Source organism: Channa argus, chromosome 23, assembly GCF_033026475.1.
Source record: "Channa argus isolate prfri chromosome 23, Channa argus male v1.0, whole genome shotgun sequence".
NCBI classification, from domain to species: domain Eukaryota; kingdom Metazoa; phylum Chordata; class Actinopteri; order Anabantiformes; family Channidae; genus Channa; species Channa argus.
This window is the reverse complement of record NC_090219.1, coordinates 13,056,491-13,076,635: the sequence shown is the minus strand read 5'-3', so window position 1 is coordinate 13,076,635 and position 20,145 is coordinate 13,056,491. Positions and strand designations below refer to the sequence as shown.

The following is a 20,145-nucleotide window of genomic DNA, read 5'->3' as shown; positions in this document are numbered from 1 at the left end:
TCGCCCATCCCATTTTAATCGGCGTAGAAGGACATAGATGACATCACTCTTCAGATCTGTGCACTGGCTTTCTGTAGTTGTCCTGATTGGGTTTGAAGCTCTGACTGTGGTCTAAAGAGTGGTCTATTTAATAGCACCTGCCTATCAGAATTCCCTCAGTCAGGACTACACTCCTCTTGACCACTTTTTAGTCCATGGGTCCCGCTATGGTACAACAAGCTACCAAACTCTTTGTGGTCAATATTCCCAAAAAAGTGAAGTTTTTTAAAATTTTTATTATCTGTTCTATTTTGCACTTGCAGGATAGTTTTTTTCCCAGACGAAATACATTTTTCGATGAAAGCTGTTCATTGAGCATTTACAATGTCTGTTTATGATTATGTGACTGATTTACTGTGAAGTTAATTTTGCACCTACAGTAAAATTAAAGTACCTGATTTATTTGACTTGAAATATCAAAAGTAAAAGTGGTTATTTTTTTCTTCCTGTCCCTTTTTGGTGGACCAGTATTGCTTTGTTTGGCCAAACTTAACCCAACACGCCAAAGTGGTGAGGTTAAATACAAAAAAGATAAAATAAAATTGTCTTCTAATAACAGTACAATAACACTTTTTTTTGTATTTGGGTATTTCTTATTTATTAATTCTAGTCTCTAACATTTTAATACGGATGGGACAAAATATATGTAGATATAAATACAGACACAGTGGAAAAAAAACAGACCAGAAGTGCAGCAGTGTCTTGGAAAGCAAATGTTAGCAGACTCTGGATCGACTTTAAATTTTGCATCGAGACTCGGACGATTGGTAAATGTCTTTACCAAAAACATTAAACACTGACACAACAGCTGAAATGTGTTCACGCTCTTGGGACCATCTCAGCTTGAATGAGAAGATGGGCTTGTTCGTTCTAGATTCAGACTGAACCCTTTAATCACTGACCGTGTCTCTGAAGAGACAGAAAACATACTCACCTTGAGACACTGACACTCTCACCATCCTCCACTCCCAGCATGTATTGAGACACAGAGAGATAAAAACAATAAAAACGCATATGCAAGTCAATAAATCTGTACTTTGACCCTGAAACATCACAGCAGCTCCAAACGCACACTTCAACAATACTGGGTCAGAACCTCAGAGCCAGTGAACCATCTTCCCTCAGTTAACATCAAACGTGTCCAATCCCACACTGGTCTCTGACAGAGTCCAGACCACAGGACAAAACGGAAAAGGCTAAATTTTCCATTATACTCCTTCGTAGCAGGTTGTACAACTCACAGAATGTGAAACGGCAGCCTTAAGATTCTGATTCTGTTCCAGAGTATTGGAACTCTTAGTAAATCAAATATAAATGTGGTGGAGCCAAAAACTCTTAGGGCAGTGTAAACCAATATAGGACAAATATCTGTTGCTTTTATGGCTTAGTTTTTGCTCTTCTGAACAATCTGGACACAGAACTTGCTAAAAGTGGAAACAGCTTTTAGATGAAGACACTGCTGTAAATTGTTGTGTTGCAGATTTTCTCTCCCATTTAACTCATCTCGATTTTTCCTCTTTGAACCCTTGGCAGCTGCTTTCTGACTAAATGCTCAATGTTTCAAATCTTCTTTCCTGTTTTAAGAATGTCAAGGGCTGTGATGTCCCACACCATATATTCATGTAGTTTAGAGCAACAACAAATCTCTGCTCCACACTAACCACACAAGTCGACCATCCAAATGAGAGTGGTCATTATTCTCCTACTTATACCGGAGGCAGGAATACAGTCTGTGCATCCTACCCATTATTTTTCTCTGTCTTTGCTGTTATTACTGAAGTTATGTGGAAATGTGATAGAAGCAAATATTCTAAGGCCTTAAAACAATGACATTTGTCATGTTCTAATTAGGAAAACACAAACACTCAGGGTGGACAGTATGGATAACTTGGTGCAAGAGTGAACAGATTTTCTTCATCATCAACACAAACCTGACACCAACCTAAATGATTGGCAGTAATGAAAGAAATGTTTCTCTTAAGTCCAAGTATCAGTGGTGCAGAGTTTGTGGTATGGTGAACAGAGGGAACTTTGATTTTAGCAGCTGATCTTTAGTCAGCAGAGTTTCTGTCCACAGGAGACACACTCACACCTACACACTGCACACAGACAATGAACCAGACCAGATCCAGAACCCAGGATACAGAGGTTCAGTGAATGTGGTGTTGAAGGTGTGGAGGTGGATCAGTTTTTCAGAGGAGACACTGTAGAAGGATAGAGAGCCAACAGGACAGTCCACATACACTGCTACTCTGTTCGAGACTGAGGATGAGGAGATGGGTGTTTTTACTGTATTGTGGATGACAGAATAAACCTGATTAGAGCAGTTCAGACTCCAGGACTGCTTGTTCCATCCAAACAAACAGTCTTCACTTTCTCCTTTCCTTCGGATTCCTCTGTAACTCACTGATATTTCAACTTCTCCTCTCCACTCGACCTCCCAGTAACAGCGACCAGTCAGAACATTTCTACACAGCAGCTGACGACAGAAGTCAAATCTGTCTGGATGATCAGGATATGACTGATCCTCCTCAACATGTGTCACCTTCCTGTTGTTGTCAGACAGTTGTAGTTTTCCGTTTACTGTGTTTGGGTCCAGTTCCAGTTCACAGGCATCTGATGGAGAGAACAAGACACAAACAGCTGCAGTTTATCCTCTGTTGTTTTATCAACAACTTTACTGACAATGACTGAAAGTAAATCAGTTCAACTACCATTTCATCTTCAACTGTGAATAATGTTTGACTCCTTTTCATTTGAAATTCAACAATCCAGTTAGAACGGCAATCCACTTGAGCATCTCACAGAGCAGATAGAATTGCATTTTATTAAATGGATCATCATACACACACTAGACACAAATCAACTCTGGAACACCAGTGTTTTTTTACAATTGAAGTCTGTCGTGGCAAAAACTGTAAGGCAAGTTAGGAGGCAAAAAGGCAACTAACAAGTGAATAATAACGTTGAATTTAATCAGCAAAATAGAGAAACATGCAGAGCAGAACAGAGCTACACTCTAGAGCTGGCCAATCTGATTGACCAAGATGTGTAGGTTGTTCAGCCTTTTATACATACAACTCAACAGCTGGGTTCACACAAAGAACAAAGGGATGAGTCAATGCAAATCAACCTTCATACAATGTGGTCAGGAGTCTTAATTAACAAGTTCATGTTACTTTGTCCTTTTGTCTTCATTGTCTTTTAAGTCCTTGAGATTGATGATTTGTGCTGGTTCCCGTGGGCTCCCTTCTGGGAAGCAAATGTTCAGGTGTAGGTAGTTTTATAGTTGATATCTACCTAACCTATACCTACCTATACTTCTTTGTGTGGCAAGAGATATGATGTCTTGCTGGGGAACTAACGGTGAGGAGGCACTGGTGTAAGCAGGTTTGATAGTGGGTCTGTGAGAAGTGTGAAAACAGTGAAACAGTGTTACCTAGATCTTGAAATTTCCCTCAAAAAGTCTATTTTTCTCCTGGTTTTTAGTAAAGCTCCATCTTTAAAGACAGGTGTTTCAGTGTTTTTTAAAGCGGTTGCAAACTTTTTCCTGGTGTCTGTATTAGTGTTTTCAATAGTATTGTCCAAACTGTACTGTATGTGTGTGATGCTGTAATGAGGAAGTAAAAAGGAGGTGGTGCACACAGAGAAAGCTAGAGAAAAAGGGAACTGCCTTGCTTCAGTGATTAACTCTAATGGTTTATTAAGTGTCCGTAGTCTCTCCTTGTTTATGTCAAACAAATAGATTGTGTGTGACTAAGCCAGGTTCACTACATAAAGCTTCCAGTTGGTTAAATCTAGACCCTCTTCAGATCTCTACACTGGCTTCCTGTAGCTGCATCAGGTTCAAAGCTCTGTCTCTTGCCTACAGCTCCTGCTTACTTCAACTCACTCATTCAGGTCTACAGTCCCTTCCATCCACTGCACTAAGCCAATGAACGATGTCTGGTGGTCCAAGCACCGCACAGAGGACACCAAGCAAAACTCTTCAGCTCAGTGATCCCACGATGGTGGAACGAGCTTCCAAACTCTGCACGCTCAGCAAACTCACTCCCAATATTGAAAAAACTGCTGAAAACAGAACTTTTCTGCACCTTCCTATGCACTTAAATCTATTTTTTAAAAATACTTCCTGTCTGCTCTTTCTTGCATCTCATGATACATAAACAGTTTTCTGATAGGACTTTGCTCGGATGAGTTCTCCTTGACTTGTACCTCACTTCTAAGTCGCTTTGAATAAAAGCGTCTGCTAAGTGACTAAATATAAATGTACCTGTAATGAATACGTCCTAAGCAGTAAAGGTGTATTTCATACTTCAATCATTTCCAGCAAACACATAACTGTTACTATAAGGAGGAAGGTCCCGTTAACCACTGGCTACATTACTATTTGTAGCTTCAGGCCTATGCAAGTGCTGGTGAAGAGCCAGCAGGGGAAACATTGGGATGAAGGTAGTGAATAGCTGGTTGAATTCCTTTACCTCAGCCTAAACACAAACCTGTTCTGATTATTTCTAATGCTCTTCATGATAGGTCAGCGCCATTGCTCTCACACAGACGACCCAAACATTCATGGGTCCTCCTCACAGAGCCTGAAGTTAAACCTCCTTCTTTTATAGACCAAATTAACTGCACCCAATCAGCTAGCAGCTAAAAACTCACATCTTCAGTCTTTGACTGAATCAACTTGGTCTAATTGTGGCTAATGAGGATTCTGTCCGCATGCTCTCCACCAAATACTCTGCTACAAGCCACCTTAGCTCCTTCAAAGACCCTGTTTTTACCAATGACACTGATTCATCTCCAACTTTTACTGCTTTGCACCTTCCTGCTGCACAGAGACAGCATTTCTGAACAGTCACTTCTGCACTCCAAAGTGGGCAGAAGTGGACAAGATCAGAGTGGAACCTCCAATAAGGGGATATGGCCCTGACACCAGATTATGCTGCTTCTCACAATGGCTTGATAAAGGGGCAGAGCACCAAAGTCTTACTATATGCCAAATGTACGGTAAGACATGTCATCATGCAGAACATTAAACTAGACAGACCTGGGAGTGAGCTTTGTTTGATACAAGTCACTATAAAAGATGACTCCAAGACATGTGATCTGTGCCTTAACTGAGTGAGAGACAATCAGGCTTAAGAGCACAGTTTTGTAACCACACTAGGAAGGACCAATCTATCAATCTAAGAATAACTTTGAGCTTACAGCTAGCTAAAGAAAGAAACTATTTACATTATTTCAATGCTTTGTACAGTAAATTCAGTTTCTAAACACTGATTTATTAAACACACTGAGAAGAAAGTGAGGGGCTCCTTGAACACAACTTCCATTGGTCAAACCTGTGAAGTACTAGTTACCAAGCAGCACCTGAATGTAACAAAACTCTTGTATAAAGACACAGTAACAGTCAGTCAAAAGACCCAGAAGAAGCAAAGTTCACTTTCTGTTGGCTCCACTTTTAATAAAATGTATTTTTTAGTTTTGTTGCATCACTCTGTTCACTTTGTTGTGTTTGAGGATTTGAAATTGATTGACTGAATTCTAACATCTTTCCAGCCACACTGACAAAAAACAGAAGCAAAATCCTGAATGAAACTCTGGGAGAAATTCATCTTTGTTCTTCAGTCAAGAAAAGCTTCAAATCTAATGGACCATGTGCAGCTGTGTTCTCAGGAATCAAACTTAAAACACACTCACACTTCCTTTTCACTCTCTCCAGTCCACAGTGGTCCACCCTGGAGGAAGAGACAAAGTCAAAATGAGCTTCATCCACCTTCACTCATCTCCACCATTAAACATGAACCAGACTTCCTCAGTTACTCAGAGACAGAGAGAAACATTGTGAGAGCTTCTGTTGTCTGTCCATACCTGAGAGTATCCAGTCTCCAATGTGGATCATCCAGTCCAGCAGACAGCAGCTTCACTCCTGAGTCTCCTGGATGATTGTAGCTCAGGTCCAGCTCTCTCAGATGGAAGGGGTTGGAGCTCAGAGCTGAGGCCAGAGAAGCACAGCCTTCCTCTGTGATCAGACAGCCTGATAGACTAACCCACACACACACACACACACACACACACACACACACACACACACACACACACACACACACACACACATTTCCATAACAGGACAAGACACTGACTTTATTCATTGGCTGGAGACATAACTATAAACTAAATCTAGGCTATAAAATGTAATAATTCAAATTCATGCTCCACCTTTTTTACCAACTAAACAGCCAACTGTATAAACTATAATTAAGGTGGGTCATGGAACCAAGTCAGGTTGTGGACCTGTGCTTTGCCTTTGCAAGGATACTGGAGAGGTCAGAGGAGTTTGCTACACAAGTGAAAACATATTTTCCTGCTTATGATCTGCAGAATCTCATGTGTGTTATAGTAACTAATGTCCATCATTTGTTCCTTTCATTTCTGGCAATAATACAATGACATTGGAGCCTTGTAGTTGGTCCCAAGTAAATGCTCTCCAGTAGTTCATCCGTGTACACTTCAATTATTGATATGATATTTTATTGGTTGTGGGGATTATTCTCTTCAGACCAAACATGTTGGAGTCCAACTGAATATAGTTGAGCAACTTTTTTTTACAAACACGTCAAGTTTCTGTGGTTAAAACCAAATCTTTACCCAGCTGACATTCTGCTGAGTCAGCAAACCTCTTCATCACGATAGTAATATAAAACTTGTCAAATGACTATTTACAAAAATCTGAATCGTAACCTGAGAGTTTCCAGTCTGCAGTGATGTTGCTTCAGTTCAGCAGACAACAGCGTCACTCCTGAATCCTGCAGGTCATTGTTACCCAGGTCCAGGTCTCTCAGACTAGAGGACTGGGAGCTGAGAACTGAGGATAGGGCTTCACAGCTTCTCTCTGAGAGGTTACAGTCTGAAGTAGATTTTTAGTCAGTTAAAACAAAGTTCAGATATAGAAACACTGTACCAATTTAATGGGTAAACTTGTAAAAAATAGCTGTAAACTGACCTGAGAGTTTCCAGTCTGCAGTGATGTTGCTTCAGTCCAGCACACAGCAGCTCCACTCCTGAATCCTTCAGGTCATTTTTACTCAGGTCCAGTTCTCTCAGACTAGAGGACTGGGAGCTGAGAACTGAGGATAGGGCTTCACAGCTTCTCTCTGAGAGGTTACAGCCACTCAGTCTGAAGTAGATTTTTAGTCAGTTAAAACAAAGTTCAGATATAGAAACACTGTACCAATTTAATGGGTAAACTTGTAAAAAATAGCTGTAAACTGACCTGAGAGTTTCCAGTCTGCAGTGATGTTGCTTCAGTCCAGCACACAGCAGCTCCACTCCTGAATCCTTCAGGTCATTTTTACTCAGGTCCAGTTCTCTCAGACTAGAGGACTGGGAACTGAGAACTGAGGATAGAGCTTCACAGCTTCTCTCTGAGAGGTTATAGTCACTCAGTCTAAAAATAATCCAGTAAAACAAAAGAAACCAGTTACAAACATTAGTTTTCTGTCATGCCAACAATCCACTTAATCTGAAATAGTCTATGTGGACATACAGAGCTTTGTTGGAGGCTTTGACCACTGGCAGCAGCCTCAGAAGAGCCTCCTCTGAAGCAGAGTATTTCTTCAGGTCAAACACATTCAGATCTTTTTCTGATGACAGTAAGATGAAGACCAGAGCTGACCACTGAGCAGGAGACAATTTATCTGTGGAGAGACTTCCTGATCTCAGGGACTGTTGGATCTCCTCCACTAGAGAATGATCATTCAGTTCATTCAGACAGTGGAACAGGTTGATGCTTTTCTCTGCAGACAGATTCTCACTGATCTTCTTCTTGATGTGCTGGACTGTTTCCTGATTGGTCTGTAATCTACTTCGTGTCTGGATCAGCAGGCCTCGTAGGGGAGTCTGATTGTTCTGTAGGGAAAGACCGAGAAGGAAGCGGAGGAATAAGTCCAGGTGTCCACTTGGACTCTGTAAGGCCTTGTCCACAGCAGTCTGGTAGAGATTAGTTAGCTCAGGTTTTTCTCTGGATATAAAAAACCACCACCACAATGTTTCCTTTTCTGACAACAGATCAACTCCAGAGTTGATGAATGTCAGATAGACATGAAGAGCAGCCAGAAACTCCTGAACACTCAGATGGACGAAGCAGAACACCTTGTCCTGGTACAGTCCTCTCTCCTCTTTAAAGATCTGTGTGAAGACTCCTGAGTACAGTGAGGCTGCTCTGACATCAATGCCACATTCTGTCAGGTCTGATTCATAGAAGATCAGGTTTCCTTTCTGCAGCTGCTCAAAAGCCAGTTTTCCCAGAGACTCAATCATCTTCCTGCTCTCTGGACTCCAGTGTGGATCTGTCTCAGCTCCTCCATCATACTTGATGTTCTTCAGTTTGGACTGAACCACCAGGAAGTGGATGTACATCTCAGTCAGGGTCTTGGGCAGCTCTCCTCCCTCTCTGGTATTCAACACATCCTCCAGAACTGTAGCAGTGATCCAGCAGAAGACTGGGATGTGGCACATAATGTGGAGGCTTCGTGATGTCTTGATGTGGGAGATGATTCTGCTGGCCTGCTCCTCATCTCTGAATCTCTTCCTGAAGTACTCCTCCTTCTGTGGGTCAGTGAACCCTCTGACCTCTGTCACCATGTCAACACACTCAGGAGGGATCTGACTGGCTGCTGCAGGTCGTGTGGTTATCCAGAGGCGAGCAGAGGGAAGCAGGTTCCCCCTGATGAGGTTTGTCAGCAGCACATCCACTGAGGTGGACTCTGTAACATCAGTCAGGATCTCATTGTTGTGAAAGTCCAGAGGAAGTCGACACTCATCCAGACCGTCAAAGCTGAACACAACCTGGAACTCTTCAAACCTGCAGATTCCTGCTTCTTTGGTTTCAGGAAAGAAGTGATGAACAAGTTCCACCAAGCTGAACTTTTTCTCTTTCAGGACATTCAGCTCTCTGAAAGTCAATGGAAATGTGAACTGTATGTCCTGGTTTGCTTTGTCTTCAGCCCAGTCCAGAGTGAACTTCTGTGTTAAGACTGTTTTCCCAATGCCAGCCACTCCCTTTGTCATAACTCTTCTGATTGGTTCATCTCTTCCAGGTGAGGCTTTAAAGATGTCTTCTTGTTTGATTGTTGTATCTGGTCTGTCTGGTTTCCTGGATGCTGTTTCAATCTGTCTGACCTCATGTTCATCATTGACCTTTCCAATCCCTCCCTCTGTGATGTAGAGCTCTGTGTAGATCTGATTCAGAAAGGTTGGGTTTCCTGCTTTAGCGACCCCCTCAAACACACACTGGAACTTTTCCTTCAGGTTAGACTTGAGTTTACGTCGACACACTGCAGCATCAAATCCTGAATGAACAAAGAAGAAATGAAATCAGCAAGTGGATCCTTCAGAAAATCTGAGAATCTAAACATTTAAGTGTGTGTAAAGTTTTTCTTCCTCTATCATTTTTATCATCAGTGGAGGACAAACAGCCTCTGATCTGATACAAATGTGTGCAGCATATTCACAGCAGAGTATGGAAATGGAAACCTCTCTTCTGCTGTTTCCATTTCCTCTTTCCATCATGTAAAATCTCTTGAAATCCTCTTACTGCTCTGCAGACAGTCAGCCAGCTCCTCCTGCTTCATTCTCCTCAGGAAGTTCACTGTGATCTTAACAAATGACTCTCTGCTGCTCCTCCTCTGCTCTTCATCCTCACTGTCCAACACCTCCTCATCCTCTCTGAGACTCTCTGAGCATTTTGGGTAATCTGATCTCAGGACCTTCTGGATCTCCTTCAGCTGGTTCTTCACAAAAGTGACAATGTTGTCCTCCAGCAGCTAGGACAGAATGAGAACTGAACATTTCATTTTAACTGGCAGAAGACAACATGTGATTCATCTGTCAGTCTGAAGACCTGATGGTCTGAACACAGCACCATGGACTCTGTTAGGACCTGAATGGTTGTTGAACATTCAGTCTGGGTTTTATGTAGTTCATAGTCAAAGTGTGATTGTACATGTACAGACCATAAATATGGAGTCCAGGTCTGGTTGATGCTGCTGGGCAAACTGATCACTGTGAACCTCTGATCTCGGCTGCTCAACTCTGAGGAGAAAATACAAATGGCTTGATGGATGAGTAAACAAGTGAAATGGAAATTGCCTACATGAACAAATGGGAAACACTGAAAACTGCAGTACAGTGGCATGTGGACAGATTGTAGATTCATTACCCTTCACATTTCAAGCGATGTATTTATTTTTTTTAGAGGCGGAAACTGAAGGACAAAACAGCAACCATGTTTGCCGTACATGTCAGTCGCATGTACTTTGAGCATCAAGATACGGTTTTAAATTCTTACCTTTGATCAGCAGGTTGTTCATCTTTAAAGTTAATGACTTGATCCTTAGAACAGTCACTCTTCATGGAGACCCAGCTGGGTTCAGCAGAGTCTGGTCTCTGCTTCATCATCCTGATCCAAACAAACAACAGACAAATGAAAAGTAGTTTGAAGCTGAAAGCAGATGAATTGTGAGCAGACTGTCAGCAGCTGAAATGTTAGAAGCAGATAGAAGCTCAGTAAGAACACAGTGGATGAGGAACATTCTCCTGTTCATCAACATGGAACCTGATGATAGATGCCGTCTCATCTTAGTCGGTTAGTGGACTAATCAGTGGTTGGCTCTTTGTTAACTAGGACAGTTAGTAGTTTATGATTAGTTCTTCTAAGCTGTTATTGAGGAGCTGAGTGACAGATGTGACGGTGAGTGTGAATAATGATGGTGGACTGATTTGACATGGACAAGAGTCATGGACAGTTAGAGATCCTCATTTCACCTCTGGTCTTTGGAAATGGGAAACACTGAAAACTGCAGTACAGTGGAATGTGGACAGATTGTAGATTCATTACCCTTCACATTTCAAGTGATGTATTTATTTTTTTTATTAGAGGCGGAAATTTAAGAACAAAACATTAACCATGTTTGCCGTACATGTCAGTCGCATGGATTTTGAGCATCAAGATACGGTTTTAAATTCTTACCTTTGATCAATTCAATTCAATTCAATTCAACTTTATTTATATAGCGCCAATTTACAACAAAGTCATCTCAAGGCACTTTACAGAATAAAGTCCAGACTACACAAGTATGTAGAAGCAACCCAACAAATCCCCCTTGAGCAAGCCCTAGGCAACAGTGGAGAGGAAAAACTCCCTTTAATGGGAGAAACCTCCAGCAGAACCAGGCTCAGGGTGGGCGGCCATCTGCCTTGACCGGTTGGGGTGAGTGGAAAGTGGAGAAAGAAAAGAAAAGAGCAACGAAAAGCAACAACGAAAAGCAACAACAAAACAACAAAAAAGCAACAACAAAACAACAAAAAGCAACAACAAAAAGCAACAACAAAACAACAAGAAAAGCAACAACAAAACAACAAAAAAGCAACAACAAAGCATCGTGCAGGTTGTAGGATATAGAATTAATGGTATACAGTAGTGACAAGTAAATGTATAGAGAAAAGCTAGTTCAGGTTGAGTGAGCAGTTTAACTATAAGCTTTATCAAAAAGGAAGGTTTTAAGCCTAGTCTTAAAAGTAGAGAGGGTGTCTGCTCCCCGAATTTGGATTGGAAGCTGGTTCCACAGGAGAGGAGCTTGATAGCTAAAGGCTCTGCCTCCCATTCTACTTTTGCAAACTCTGGGAACCACAAGTAGGCCTGTATTTTGGGATCGAAGTGGTCTAATCGGGCGATACAGAACTATGAGATCTTTTAAATATGATGGAGCTTGACCATTAAGAGCTTTGTATGTAAGGAGGAGGGTTTTGAACTCTATTCTAGATTTTATGGGAAGCCAATGAAGAGAAGCTAGTGAAGGTGAAATATGATCTCTCTTTCCTAATCCAGTCAGCACTCTTGCTGCAGCATTTTGGATTAATTGAAGGCTTTTTAGAGAGTTATTAGGACACCCCAGAAGTAGGGAATTACAGTAGTCCAACCTAGAAGTAACAAATGCATGGACCAGTTTTTCGGCATCACTTTGAGACAGGATGCTTCTAATTTTAGCAATGTTCCGTAGGTGGAAGAAGGCTGTTCTAGAGATTTGTCTTATATGTGACGTAAATGCCAAATCCTGGTCAAAAATAACTCCAAGGTTCCTCACCGCAGTACTGGAGGCCAAAGTTATGTCATCTAAAGTAACTATATTGTTAGACAGCATATTTCTCATGTTTTTAGGCCCAAAGAGGATGATTTCAGTTTTGTCTGAATTTAGAAGTAGGAAATTGTAGGACATCCAGGTCTTTATGTCTTTTAGACATGCTTCAAGTTTGACTAATTGGTTAGTATCTTCTGGTTTCACAGATAAATAGAGCTGGGTATCATCTGCATAGCAGTGGAAGTTTATGGAATGTTTCCTAATAATTTTGCCTAAAGGTGACATGTACAGATTAAAAAGTATTGGTCCTAACACAGAGCCCTGTGGAACTCCATAGCTAACTTTGGTGCATAAAGAAGAGTCATCATTAACATGAACAAGTTGGAATCTGTCTGACAGATAAGATTTAAACCAATGTAATGTGGTTCCTTTAATCCCAAATCTATGTTCTAGTCTCTGTAATAAAATGTTGTGGTCAATGGTGTCAAATGCGGCACTAAGGTCTAGTAAGACGAGTACGGAAACAAGTCCATTATCTGAAGCGAGGAGAAGATCATTGGAGACTTTTACCAGTGCTGTTTCTGTACTGTGATGAACTCTAAATCCTGACTGAAAGTCTTCATACAAATTATTCCTGTAAAGGTGATCACATAATTGTTTTGCAACTACTTTTTCCAGGATTTTAGAAATAAACGGGAGATTTGATATTGGTCTATAGTTGGCTAAATCACCTGGATCAAGACAGGGTTTTTTAAGTAATGGTTTGATTACAGCAACTTTATAAGCCTTTGGTACATAGCCAGTTTCTAAAGATAAGTTAATCAAATCTAATATGAATGTGTCTATTAAAGGTAGAACATCTTTAAGCAATTTGGTTGGAACAGGGTCTAAAAGACATGTTGTTAGTTTTGAGGAGGCGATAGTTGAACTTAGCTCAGTGAGATCTATGGGTGAAAAACAGTCTAAGATGGATTGGGGCCTTATTGAGGATTCTAGAGCTGTTGTACATGAAGATCTATCTGTAATATTTGTAGGGAGGATCTGGTGAACCTTTTCCCTAATGGCTGCAATTTTATCAGTAAAGAAAGTCATAAAGTCATTGCTGCTCAAAGTTAAGGGTATACTAGGCTCAACAGAACTATGGCTCTTAGTCAGCCTGGCTACAGTGCTGAACAGAAACCGGGGGTTGTTCTTGTTTTCCTCTATTAGTGCGGAATAATATGCTGTTCTGGCATCACGGAGAGCTTTTTTGTACACTTTTAAACTGTTTTTCCAGGCTAACCGGGATTCTTCTAAATTAGTGGAACGCCACTTCCTCTCTAATTTTCGTGACGCCTGCTTTAAGCTGTGCATTTGTGAATTGTACCATGGAGGTCGCCTCCTCTGATTCACTGCCTTCTTTTTCAGAGGGGCAACTGTATCTAGTATCATACGCAATGAGGCTGCAGAATCGTCAACTAAGTAATCAATTTGTACAGGAGTAAGATGGCTACTCACCATAGTATTGACACATGGTGGTGAAAAAGATGAAGAAATAATTTCTTTAAATGTATTCACAGCATTTTCAGATAAACATCTGCTGTAGTGGAATTTTTTCCTAACTGCTGTATAGTCCGTTATTGTAAATTCAAATGTTATTAGAAAATGGTCAGACAAAAGAGAGTTATGAGGAAATACTATTAAATTATCAGTTTCAATGCCATATGTAAGTACAAGGTCTAATGTGTGACTAAAACAGTGAGTGGGTTTATTTACATTTTGGGAAAAACCAATTGAATCTAGTAATGAATTAAACGCAGTGCTCAGGCAGTTACTGTCAGCATCTACATGGATGTTAAAGTCACCCACTATAATGACTTTATCTGTACTAAGCACTAAATCAGATAGAAAATCAGAAAATTCAATCAAAAACTCTGAATAAGGGACTGGAGGACGGTACACGAGAACAAATAATAGTGGTTTTTGAGTTTTCCAGTTTGCGTGTGAAAGGCTAAGAGTAAGACTCTCAAATGAGTTATAACTATGTTTAGGTCTAGGAATTATTGATAAGCTAGAGTGAAATATTGCTGCTACTCCTCCACCTCGGCCTGTGCATCTAGGAACATGATAATTAATATGACTTGGGGGGGTTGACTCATTTAAACTGACATATTCTTCCTGCTGCAACCAGGTTTCAGTGAGACAAAGTAAATCAATTTGATGATCATTTATTAAGTCATTTACTAACAGAGATTTAGAAGAGAGAGATCTAATATTTAATAATCCACATTTAATAGTTTTGGGTTTTGGTTCAGTATGAGCATTAGTCTTAACTTGTATTAGATTTTTATGATTAACTCCCCTTGTGTTCATTTTTGGTTTAAAAAGTTTAATTGGTCGTGGAGCAGACATAGTCTCTATAGGGCAAATAGCAGTGTGGTTAAGATCATAACATTCAGCAAAATAATAATATTCCCTGTGTGAAAAATTAGAGTCCATAAGAGCTGCATTTTGTCTGTTGGTAACGTCAGATTCTATAAATATCTCGGACTGTTTATACCTGTGGATGTTGTCGGGTGTTGGAGCGGAGGATGCAGGAGAGGTGAGCACATCAGAGCCACAGGTGTTTTCAATGGTCAGTCAGTCTCCGGAGACTGAGATGCTGTGGACAATGTTCTCAGTCAACATCCGTGATCCCAGAAAGTTCGGGTGCAGTCCATCTTGCTTGAAGTAATGAGGACGATCCCAGAAAAGATTGAAATTGTCTACGTAGAAGAGTCCGTGTGCGGAGACTTGTGGTTGAAGCCATGTGTGCAGGCTGAGGAGTCTGGAGAACCAGCCAACACCGCGACCCAGCGTGGGAATTGGGCCGGAAATGAAGAACCGTCTGTCGTGGAAACTCTCCAGTGAGTTGAAAAATGACACGAAGTCACGTTTCAGCAACTCAGACTGTTGGCGTTTGGTGTCATTTGTGCCAACGTGTATCACTACTTTTGTTGCTGTAGGATGTCTTTCAATCAGGTTTGGAATTTTCTCCGCTATGTCAGTGACTGTGGCTCCAGGAAAGCAAAACGTTTTAGCAAATTTTAAGCGGACTTCTCTAACGATGGAGTCGCCAATAATTAGCATGGTCGGACCGGGAGGACGGTGCGGTGGAGAGGTGCGCCGAGGAGGAGCATGTGGATTCCTCTCTGGAGGCATGGTGTTGGTGGCGGTGGCACGTCTGGTCTGGCGAGGCCCCGGCAGCAGGCCCCGACCGCGCTGCCCGCGGGAGGTGGAGCAGTGTGGTATCTCACGAGGCAGGGAGTCACAGGGAACCGCCGCCGGGGAAGTCGGACTTTCCAGCTCTTCAAGAACAGTGAAACGGTTCTCCATCTGGACCGGGGAAGGTGGTCCAATGGATTGGTTGACAAGATTAGCTGCAGCAGGTGTCGTCCGATGTCTCCTTTTAGCCGTAATCCAGGCCTCCTGTGTCAGCGGCGAGGAGCAGGCCCATGTCGGGACAGGCCGTTGGTCATCCGACAGGGCCAGAAGGCCGCGGGTTGGCATCGCTATTCCAGCAGTAGCAACAGGGCCAGACCACGGCAGCGTGTCATCGGTGTCCTGGGTCACTGAACAAACAGCTGGGTGGATAGAAACTGTTTGTTCCATGTAGCTCGAGGTATTAAGAGCTGCGAGGTGCTTCGCTTGTGTGGCGGCAACGTTGGAAAACCCCAAGATAAGTTCATTTTTTTTTCTTAGTTCGTTTTCCAAAAGTGTGATGGTTTCTTGCAACTGCGTGAAAACGTGTACACAGTTTGAACAGACCGCCATTTCGAAACTACGGAAATCAGCAGGTTGTTCATCTTTAAAGTTAATGACTTGATCCTTAGAACAGTCACTCTTCATGGAGACCCAGCTGGGTTCAGCAGAGTCTGGTCTCTGCTTCATCATCCTGATCCAAACAAACAACAGACAAATGAAAAGTAGTTTGAAGCTGAAAGCAGATGAATTGTGAGCAGACTATCAGCAGCGGAAATGTTAGAAGCAGATTGAAGCTCAGTAAGAAGACAGTGGATGTGGAAGATTCTCCTGTTCATCAACATGGAATCTGATGAAAGATGCTGTCTCATCTTAGTCGGTTAGTGGACTAACCAGCGGTTGGCTCTTTGTTAACTAAGACAGTTAGTAGTTTATAATTGGTTGAGTGACAGATGTGACAGTGAGTGTGAATAATGATGGTGGACTGATTTGACATGGACAAGAGTCATGGACAGAGGAACTCGTCCTCTCTGTCCTCACACTGAGTCACAGCAGAGTTCACACCTGCTGGGAGAGCTGAGCTCAGTCTTTACAGCAACAACACTGACAATGGTACCTTGAAGCTGCTCAGCTGCTGAATTCACATCCAGTCACAGAGACTTTGGAACTTTAGCTGGAAACACAGAAGATCAGAGAAAAATGAAAAATATTAAGTTTTACTGACCATCCTTCAAATGAGACATTTTTATTATTTATCAAGGCCTGTGGACTATTTTCCTGTTATTTGTGCTAATTATTGTGCTCTGGTCAGTGACAGTTGACATCTGTTGGTGCTGCTCAGCAGCGACTCAGGCTCGACACACATATACGGCTTACAGGGGATATTTTTACTATTCTTATTATCTATTTTAGTCTGATTGACTGATTGTTTTAATCATTTTTAATAGTTTTGCTTCTGTTTTGCTTCTGATCAGTGAGTTTTGCTTCCTGTCTCCCTGATCACATTAACTGTTGTGGTCCAGTCATCTGGAAGCACCTCCTGACCAACCAGAGTCTGTCTCAGTTCCTCCCTAAAAACTACACAACATTCTTCCTTTTTCAAATTCCACCACTTCGTCCTCTGCTCTTCCTTTGTCCTCTTCATCTTCGTCACCACCAGATATATTTTACACACCATCATCCTATGTTGTCTGTCTACACTCTCCTCTACCAAAACTTTGCAGTCAGTGATCTCTTTCAGATTACAACATCTACATAAGATGAATTCCACCTGAGTTCTTTTACCTCCGCTCTTATATGTCACCCTATGTTCCTGCCTCTTCTGGAAGAAAGTGTTCACTACAGCCATTTCCATCCTCTTTGCAAAGTCTACCACCATCTGTCCTTCTGCATGTCCTGAAGACCAAACCTGCCCATCACATTCTCATTACCTCTGTTCCCATTACCTAAATGTCTATTGAAATCTGCAACAATCACCACTCTCGTACTTTGGGAATGATCTGAATCACTTCAGCCTTCTTCCACCTACAGAACACTGCTAAAATTAGAAGCATCCTGTCTCAAAGTGATGCCGAAAAACTGGTCTATGCATTTGTTACTTCTAGGTTGGACTACTGTAAATCCCTACTTCTGGGGTGCCCTAATAACTCTCTAAAAAGCCTTCAATTAATCCAAAATGCTGCAGCAAGAGTGCTGACTGGATTAGGAAAGAGAGATCATATTTCACCTTCACTAGCTTCTCTTCATTGGCTTCCCATAAAATCTAGAATAGAATTCAAAACCCTCCTCCTTACATACAAAGCTCTTAATGGTCAAGCGCCATCATATTTAAAAGATCTCATAGTTCTGTATCGCCCAATTAGACCACTTCGATCCCAAAATACAGGCCTACTTGTGGTTCCCAGAGTTTGCAAAAGTAGAATGGGAGGCAGAGCATTTAGCTATCAAGCTCCTCTCCTGTGGAACCAGCTTCCAATCCAAATTCGGGGAGCAGACACCCTCTCTACTTTAAAGACTAGGCTTAAAACCTTCCTTTTTGATAAAGCTTATAGTTAAAACTGCTCACTCAACCTGAAATAGCTTTTCTCTATACATTTATTTGTCACAACTGTATACCATTAATTTTGTGTCCTACCAACCTGTACAATGCTTTGTTGTTGCTTTTTTGTTGTTTTGTTGTTGCTTTTTGTTGTTGTTTTGTTGTTGCTTTTGGTTGCTCTGTTTTTTTCTCTCTCCACTTTCCACTCACCCCAACCGGTCCAAGCAGATGGCCGCCCACCCCGAGCCTGGTTCTGCTGGAGGTTTCTCCCGTTAAAGGGAGTTTTTCCTCTCCTGTGTTGCCTAGGGCTTGCTCAAGGGGGATTTGTTGGGTTGCTTCTACATCCTTGTGTAGACTGGACTTTATTCTGTAAAGTGCCTTGAGATGACTTTGTTGTAAATTGGCGCTATATAAATAAAGTTGAATTGAATTTATCTAACTCACATCCTACCTGTGGGCCATAACCACTAACAACATTGAACATCACATCAAACACCACATAAAAAAAAAAAAAAAAAACGAAAAATCACGCCTTCAATTTCCAGCTATAGACTCATCAACTTGTCTGATACTCCTTTCGCTTCCAGAACATTCCTCACAAACTCCTCTTTCAGGATAACTCCTACTCCATTTCTCTTCCTATCTGACCCATGGTAGAAATACTTGAACCCTTCCCTGTCATAGTCCTAACATTCAAAGTCCCTACTGTCAGTCCTACACTCTTGGCTTTCCTCCTCTCTCTCAAACATGCCTTCATCCTGTTCTTATTTATTCAGAGTAACAGGCCTAAATATTCTATTAATTGGCGAGTAGCTGTTTTTTCATTTGCCTATTTTAGCTTTAATACTGGAGGCAGTAATAAGTTAATCTCTTTCTCTTTCTTCTCCTTCCTGTATTCAATATTTTAAATATTGAATTAGATGCTGTTGATAACATAAATGTACAAATCTAGTCCGAATTCGTTCAACAAACTTTCAAAAGGGAAAATTCAGTGAAAGAAAAGTCATAGCAATGAATTTAAAAACAGGACAATGATCTGTATTACATATGGTTTAAGTATGTCGAATTTAGGAACCATAACACATTTTATTCATGGTTAAAAGAAACCATAAATGTACAAGTGTAATCCAGATACGTTCAACAAACTATGATGAATTAGGTGAAAAAAAAAACTTTTCTAAAAATAATTTCAAACGAAGATCAGTGTTACTATAGAGACTTGTAGCAGATTTTTGATGCATTATAAATATAGGATATTAGCAAATGAGAAAAAAAACAGGCTAGACTGAGCAAGAGTTAATCCGCTAATAAAATGCAATGGTGTAAAACTCTTAATCCAAATCTAGAGGTTGTGCATGCAGTGGGAGGAGGACCAGATGTCACTAAAAGTGGTTTGAAGTATGTCTGACAAAATTTAAGGAAGCTATTGGAATAAAAAACACCTTATCAGTACATGTTGCATATTTTTATCCAAAACTAAAGTCATCTGTATGTAATGTGTAGACTCAAATGATTGTGAAGTAACCCCCGTTTCCCCGTTTCCTAAACGGAAACCGTTTAGGAAACGGGGAAATGAGGGTAAAGAGAAAAAACTGTCATTTCTCTGTTAGCCATCGACTGGCGCGAAGTTTTTAGAATAACTACACTTTAAACACGGATCGTGGGGTAAAGACAACACTTGTGCGTGATCAGGAACATTTTTGTGCGTAATACACAACAAATCTGGTGGAGATTAACTGTCTGCACGACGTTGTTATCTGATCTCTGTTCAACACAAACAGCAGCTTTTCACACAGACAACCCTTCAACTTGTGCCTTTTACAATCCATCAAACTGCAGCTGAGAATCTTTTACACACTGAAATTGTCACTTACCAAAGATTCACACGGAGAAAAGATCTGTGTCACAACACGGACAAAATGAAAGTAAGAACTAACTACTAAAAACAGGAAGTACCCAGGAAGCTTGTCGGGAGCAAATAAGCTCCTACTTACTTTTTTAAAATTTATTTATTTATTTTTGGTCCTTTTAGCTTAGCCCGTTAGTTCAGGGTCGCCACAACGGATCATTGTCCGCATGTTGATTTTGCACAATTTTTACGCCGGATGCCCGTCCTGACGCAACCCTCCCCAATTTCTACCGGGCTTGGACCGGCAAGGAGTTTGCTAGGGAAGAAGACAACATAGGAGGTTGTTAGCTGTTTGCTTT

The 20,145-nt window shown here is 41.2% G+C and overlaps 2 protein-coding genes across 2 annotated transcripts; both read right to left on the bottom strand.

Annotated features, from left to right (window-relative positions):
- Positions 1-609: 609 nt before the first annotated feature.
- LOC137108428 (NLR family CARD domain-containing protein 3-like) lies at positions 610-14,853 on the bottom strand. Its single transcript, XM_067492970.1, is given in 11 exon segments — positions 610-2,655; positions 5,743-5,780; positions 5,914-6,087; positions 6,784-6,956; positions 6,958-7,219; positions 7,316-7,489; positions 7,589-9,392; positions 9,638-9,866; positions 10,056-10,134; positions 10,391-10,501; positions 14,719-14,853. Coding segments are annotated over 10 exon segments (3,567 nt in total). The 5' UTR covers position 10,501; positions 14,719-14,853; the 3' UTR covers positions 610-2,131.
- Positions 14,799-20,104, bottom strand: LOC137108429 (uncharacterized). The gene is made up of 3 exons (XM_067492972.1): positions 18,038-20,104; positions 16,516-16,572; positions 14,799-16,092 (listed from the first exon to the last, which is right to left on the bottom strand). Exon 3 carries the CDS (start codon positions 16,089-16,091, stop codon positions 14,799-14,801), a length of 1,293 nt encoding a protein of 430 aa, XP_067349073.1. The 5' UTR covers position 16,092; positions 16,516-16,572; positions 18,038-20,104.
- Between the last annotated feature and the right edge of the window lie 41 nt (positions 20,105-20,145).